Raw genomic sequence first — 7,384 nt, forward strand, 5'->3', positions numbered from 1 at the left:
TTGGTGTTACATAACAAAAGACCAACATATATTAGCACATGTAATTACAAGTATTTGGATGATTTGAAAAAAGAAATAATTCATGAAGCGCAACTGCAAACTCACCTGAGTTGCCTCTTCTATGTAACACATTTATCTGTGATCTGCAGGAGATTGGGGTTCCCTTACCAGGTGAAGTAAGTGTAAAGCCATAACAAAAGCTACACAGAACCACCACCATGCCACGGTTGACCTTTTTTTCTGTGATGACCAAGAAAAGAAAGTTGACTTTTTCTTTTGCAGAGGTAGTGGTTTGGAAAGCAGAAGTTTTGATAGTAGACAGTCAATATGAAGGATTATTGGGCACTTGCCACATTTGTAATACCAGTGACTGCAGTATCCCCCACAAACAGTGCAAGAATTAGATTGTTCTCGATGCTGTAGCTCTAAGCTGTGCTCTACATCTGTTATGTAGTGTACATATTGAGGCAATTGGCTACAAAGTGGGTGAACATAAATTTCACACCGCTTACAGTGATAGAATAGCCCCCTTACACCCTTACCACATACTTCACAGGCATGTTTGATGGAAAATGAGGCTCTTGACCTTTGCACTAAGGTCAAGTGAAGTCGGTGTTTTGGGTGCATAAATGAGCAAAGATCTGCAGGACAATGGCCACAATGCATATGCAGATTGAAACTGCATTCCCTACATTGGTATCTCTGTCCGATGCCTAACATTTCACAGCCATCACATTTGAACTCATTATCCTCTGAAAATTCCTTCAGTGGATGGCATCGATGTGTGAAGTGCTTTAAGGTGGCCATTTCCCTTTTGTCTTTCGTCCTGTCAAGAAAGGACGATTATTTCAGTAGTTGCTCTGAAGGTGTTAGGTGCGATTTGGAAGGCTTAGTCTAGGGACATCTCTTAAGATCCTCATTAGCTGTAATCTGCTGATTGTGTTGTGGAAAGATCTGCAAGGACCTGTTCATTGATTTTGATTTTTGGAACCAAGTTAACTGTCATTGACCACTTCATTTGTTGGACTTGGCCACTTGGGTTACTCATGCTAATTTCATGTGCCGTCTTCTTCGTTTTTCCTCTGTTTTTTGGGCTTAGTATATACTTGGTTTGTGGCTTCAGAACTCAATATGGAAGGAGTACATCACAGCAATTACTTTTTCTTGGTTTTGATAGGTCATATAACTTAACAGTTTCAAAAGAGTGACAGCCTCTTTTGGCTGAGGTATCCTCTGAGCCAGTAAAGCTTTGTTGAGTTTTAATAGAAATTTAAAACAGTAATGTGAAACTGACTGTCATGAGGATCAATGTCCCTGATATTGGACCTGACTGGCTTATTCGTTATAATGGAAAATATTGAGGGAATGGTAATGATTTGGTAAAGTATTTTGGTATTATGTAGCTATTCCCAAGATAATGAAAAATTAAGTCCATCTATTCCTCTTTCATTACCATATGGAATCTGGAATGTGGGCGGATTCGGTGGATGCCCAGCAAGGTCCATCACTCCCATCCTTGTCCCAACTCTTATGACAGGCACAACAAAACCTATAATTTACGAAGTTAATAGAGAGAATGTACTTAGTAAATTTATTACTAGTCAAATGTCATACTTATAGTCTTTAGAATGTGGTAATAAATTAGAGAAGAATTCAACCTTCAAGATAAGAGAGCTGACTTGATCATTGTTCCTTGTTCTAAAATGTTACTGTATTGGGTGCAATTACTAGTCAAATGTGTTGGCTTCACAACTTCCTATACGTTGCACCAATAGAATGTTGGCGAAATCAAAACCAGATACTATGCAGGATAATCTCTCACGACTTTTCGATATCATAAGGCCATGCTAACCAGACTATGTCAATGATTTCAATGTCCTAACAAACAATATATTTGCTGTTTGAAGCCCTACGGTTTATACATGTGTAAGTTAATAAATACTTCGTATTAAAGAGTAATAGGGCTTGATAAGCATAACCCATTCCACTTGACCAAGTAGTAATTGATTGTGAATATTACTTAAATATGACCAAGTATTCAAAATAATCAAATTTCTTGAAAATTACTCCATATCGTTAACTGAATATAGCCATTATGAATCATGATGCTCTCAAAAGAGGTTGCTGTAACAAAAAGTATAGGGTACTTAACCAATTACTAAGAAAAGCTATAAATCTTGAAATACATAGGCAATTATCCAAATACAGCCTTCGATAAATCATTGCATTAAAACACTAACTTTTGAACTTCATACAATGGGTACACAGGAGATATTAAACTATATACTACTGTAATTTATAACTGTATAGAATAGAATAGTAAGTGTTTTTTCTTAAAATTATTGCCTTGTGCTAGCAAAGTAGCAATAAAGAGTAAGCATCAAATTAGCTTTACTTATCAATTGTTTTTCTGATATGTTAAGAAAACAAGGGAATCTCAAACAATCATTTAGAATGCTACAAATCCAAGACGAAACCAGAAGGCCAAAATCTTGATTAGCAATACAAATCAGCTGATAAGTTCTTAATAAATAATGGATTTATATTAGAAAAAAATAATGTATATACATTTTCAAGTGATATTACAAGCCATGACTAACTAGCTTTAAATTTCAGAATAGATCTTTTAATAAGAAGATGTCTCAGGACTTTAACATCTTTGGGATAGTTTTTATCCAAAGATGCCCACCATTCGATATTATGATAGGGAGATGCGAAGTGTGCATTCAGAAGAATCACAAAGCAAGGGCAGGGAGAGCGGGATCATTTTCAACATAGGGCAGCCCTCCTTGTTCAACTTGATAAGAGAATCACACAGCAGTAGTCCTCTACAGATACTCTCCAAATTCGGCATGTTACATAGTGATATAATTTTCAAGTTTGGGAGTGAAAGGAGGCTATCCTTATTACCCCTTGTAGCTCCTTCGTCTTCATTGTCTGCTATTATTTCTGTCATGTTAGGACAGTTCACAAGCTCAATCTCTTGCAGGTTTGGGAATAGTTGCTGCTGTATCAATACAAGTGGAAATAGTTTCTTGATATTGAAGCAACCACGAATGTGCAGCTTTCTCAAGTTAGAAAAGGTGCAAGGTGTAGTAACTGGAGAGGAAGGTGTTGGTGATCAGATATACTCTATTCCTTCACAGTTCTTGATCTCACATACTTTCAATTCTGTTGCATCGTGGAAGGAGGACAAAGCATCAAGTAAGCCTCTTACTTTGAAATTACATCCATTGATTCCCAGGAATTGGATGTTTGCTGGAATCATAGCCTCTTTTCCCCTGTCGAAGCTACAAGTAGACAGCAACATGATTCTATCAAAGCTACTTGATATGTTGTGGTGCAAAGTTTCTACGTGTTTGTTGCCAAGTCTCCATTTGGTTTCCCTGAGCAAAAATTTATAGCACTTCAGCTTCCACTGATGTCGAGATTCATTGAACATTTTCCAGTCATTCATATCAAATATCAACCAACACTGTAATATCTCTAGATGCCTTAAACCCGTCAGGTCCTTGCCCTTTATAGCTTGGCTGACTTTGAGTATCTGAAGGTAGGGAATTCTTGAAATTACCCCACCTATTGGGATACAAAGATCTTTGATTTGAGACAAGTCAAGGCATTGGAGGTTCGATAGTCCATCAAATCCTTCAGGCACTTCCTTGATTCTAGAGTGATGCATATCTAATTCTCTCAATTTCTTAAGTCGGATCAGAGAGGGAACAGAGCTCAAATTCCAGCAACCATGGACTAGAAGAGCAGAAAGATTCTCCAAGTCAGATACGCTATCTGGTAGCTTCTTGATGTTTGTATGAGATAAGTTCAGAACCTTGAGGCCATTCATTTGTGTAAAGGAAGAGTTCGGGATTCTCTCCCCAGGGGGTTGTATTGAAGAAACAACGATGACAGATTAGGGCATTTAGGTGACATTCCTAGTGGAATCTCTGAAATGCAATTGTGAAAGAATGAAACCTTTTCAAGATTCTCCACCCACTTGTGCTCATGAGGTAATTCAGTGAGTTCTACTCCCGGGTTTACCAAAAAGCTAGAAGAAATCTTTGTTATATTTATTGCCATATCCCTTATCAGATCATGCATCTTCACACATCTTTCTCCATTATAACTCTTTGCTTCTAGTAAGCATGAATTTTCAAGTCTGTTGAGAGGATAGTGTGCCCTTTGCAAAACTGCTCCTGTTTGCTGTCAATCTCATCTAATAATCCCTCTGCAATCCACAGATTAATCAATTCATCTTTGAGTATTCTATAATCCTCCGGATACAAAACACAACTCAGGAAACACTTTTGCAATCTGACATCATTCAAGTGGAAGTAACTAAACTCAAGTACTGGAAACACTTCATTTTCCATATCATCTTGTCCCCTCATCAGCTTTCTGAGTTCATGCAGTGCATTGTTCCATTCATATACATCAAGCACCCCATTCATGCTTCGAGCCATGGTCCTAATCCCAAGTGGTAAACCTCCGCATTCTTTGGCAACTAACTATGCAATTTTCATTGATTCCATAGGGAGACCTTCATAGTTTCCAAGATTTTCCAAAAACAAAGTCCAAGCTTCTCTCTCAGGAAGTGGTTCTACCTTGAGAATCTGTTGGCACGACATTCTTCGACATACATCCAAAGAGCGAGTAGTAATGATAATTTTGCAACTATTCCCGGCAAGAGGAATCCCAACTTCATCTAATGGAAAATGTTGCCACATGTCATCTAGGATGAGTAGCTTTTTTCCAATTTTTGACAGCATGTTGGACAGGGTGGCTGCCCGCCTCCTGCAGTCTTCTTCATTCCGAAGATCCAGACCCACTGCTTTTGCAATCTTGTTTTGCAACTCATTAGTACTACTATGAGTGATAGTAACCCAGTACACATCACGGAACATTATTTGGCCTTCTAAGAGCATATTATGAACCTGCATCATTATGGTCGTTTTACCAACACCTCCCATCCCATAAACTCCAATCCTGCACACCTTGTCATCCAAAAGCCATTCCCATATTGTTTTAATGTGTTGTTCAAACATTTGTTTTATCAACTTTGGCGTCAACAGTGGCAGCCTTGCATTTCTAACATCACTCAACACAAGCCCATTAGGAAATTTACCCTGTTGCATTAGCTCTTCGATTTCTCCAGATATTCTTCCCATTTGATTCTTGAGTTGCATATTTGGTAAGAAAAGTTTCGTTCATTTGAGTTCTTCACTCAAGCTCTCAATCTCACTCTTTTTCGTTCTAACACTTTTCAACCAGTGCTCAACTTCTCTTCTTTGCTTCTTTCCTGGATGTAACTCCACAATTTCTAACTCAGACCTGATATCAGATGCTCGAGCAGTCAGAGTATCAAATTTATTTTCAAGTACCTGCATCTTGTCTTTGAGGCTGAAATTCTTAGTTATCAAGCTGCTTATGATAGCCATGTTCCCTGACATGATACATCATATTAGAATATACTACAGAAAAACTCTTGTAATTACAAAATTCCCTGCCCACTCCCAATTGCCCAAACTTGTTTTAGAAAAGAATGGACAAATTAAAAAAAAGAATAAATCAGAGGCTTGGTTGATTAAAGGTGAATAGTGTAAGCAATTACTAGTAGAAGACTAGAAGAAACATGATTTAAGAAGAGATGGTAATAAATAAAAACTTTATAGGGGATCGTCTTTAAGATATTTCAGAATTTACTGCAATTGGTTCAAGAAAGCTAGAAACTTCTCAACGACAACACCAAAAGAGACTAATTATGTTGCAACAAAGGAAGGTTGCTGTACAGAATCTTAAACCACCAAGCTACGCAGTACTTTTGTTTAATCTTTAAAATTCGTCGATTAGCTCAATTCACAGTTAACAAGCTAGATCAATAGGCTAGCTAAGTACAGTTTTATTACAGTTTAGGTTATCTAATATCATATCCAAAGCCAAAGATTTAATCTACTCAAAAATGTACTGGAATTGAACATGATCACTTATATATGCTAAAGGTAGGTCATTAGAGTGATTATGCTTTTATGCTACTTTGTAACAAAGTATAAAGGCTTCAGAAAAGAAGCCATCAGATGCAATATTATGTAATTGCTTTGTCAAATTCCTGTATTTGGTTCAACATATACACCAAAGCCAGAGCAAAAGAAACAGACTCAAAGAGACAGGTAACCAAGGCTATAAAGTTACCTGATTCCTGGTATACTATTGCTTGATTTTCTGGGAAAAATTGTGACTGATAATAAGAAGAGGCGCAATGAAGCCGCTTAAGATGACGAAAATATCCAAAGAGAAACCCAAAGTTATAAACAATAAAATATGAAATGCACAAGAAGTAGCTCAGCTCTGGTGCAGGTACACGAGCTACAATTTAAAGAAAATACTTCATATACTTCACCATTTTCACCACGTATTACTCCCCCAGCACCCGTAGGACCTGGATTGCCCTTAGAGGCTTCATCAGTATTTAAGCTCACCCAACCAATAGGGGGTAGTTCCCACTTGACGTGCATAGTTTCTCTTTTTCTCTTGTTTGACACCGAATTTGCAGATTTTTCCCAAGCTCGCTTGATATCTCCAATCCTCGCTACTATGAAATTTGCTTGTTCAAAAGGAATGTCACTTCACGATCAAAGTTTCGGGCATTCCTCCACTTCCAAAGCCACCAGCAAACTGTGAAGAATATAGGCCACTCATCTCTATCTGTCATCCTCCTGTGCGCTAAATTCCCCATTAACCACCCTCGAAAAGGGCCTTGAAAATCATGAGCATCAACATCGATCCCAAGCTTATTCCAAACAATCCTTGCAGCTAGGCAAAACCTCAGAATGTGATCCAAATTTTCTTCAACATACCCGCATACTAAGCATCTTGGATCATGAGTCGAGTGTCTCAAGAATCGGACTGAGTTTGTCATCACCCTTTCTCTATACCCCAGCCACAAGAAAAATTTCATTCGTTGTGGTACCTACAGACTCCAATTATCTTTTCAGGGAGAGTTGTTCGAATCAATCTCCACAGCCGCATATCGCACAATTCTCATTGCAGATTTGATGGTGAACTTTCTTTTCCTGACGGGGAACCATTCCAATAAACCGAGTCAATAGCATCTTCCTCTTCAACCAACTCAATGGCTTGCATTTCCTTTAGAATATGTCCCGGAAGATAGTCAGAAAAAATCTCCCATTTCCAGCCTCTGTTCATATCCCATAAATCCTAAACCTTTTACTCTTGAATGTGTGCAGGTGGAGTAATAATCGCCAACTCGACAAGCGGCTTTGTGGTAATCCAATTGTGGTGCCAAAAAGAGGTTAATTCTCCATTGCCTACGGCCATGTTGATCCCTTTTCGAAGCGCATCAATATTCTCAACTATACCTTTCCACGCATTC

The 7,384-nt window shown here is 38.2% G+C and overlaps 1 protein-coding gene and 1 pseudogene across 1 annotated transcript; both read right to left on the reverse strand.

Moving 5' to 3' along the window:
• Positions 1–45: 45 nt before the first annotated feature.
• Positions 46–1,168, reverse strand: LOC110737708. Its single transcript, XM_021918039.1, has one exon. It carries the CDS (start codon positions 805–807, stop codon positions 133–135), a length of 675 nt encoding a protein of 224 aa, XP_021773731.1. The 5' UTR covers positions 808–1,168; the 3' UTR covers positions 46–132.
• Positions 1,169–3,837: 2,669 nt separating this feature from the next.
• On the reverse strand, positions 3,838–5,431 carry LOC110737481 (annotated as a pseudogene).
• Positions 5,432–7,384: the final 1,953 nt, after the last annotated feature.

The sequence above is a fragment of the Chenopodium quinoa genome, unplaced genomic scaffold (genome assembly GCF_001683475.1).
Source record: "Chenopodium quinoa cultivar QQ74 unplaced genomic scaffold, ASM168347v1, whole genome shotgun sequence".
NCBI classification, from domain to species: domain Eukaryota; kingdom Viridiplantae; phylum Streptophyta; class Magnoliopsida; order Caryophyllales; family Amaranthaceae; genus Chenopodium; species Chenopodium quinoa.

Coding starts and splice junctions, on each gene's coding strand:
- LOC110737708 (XM_021918039.1), bottom strand. CDS start 807: ATGGCCACCTTAAAGCACTTCACACATCGATGCCATCCACTGAAGGAA.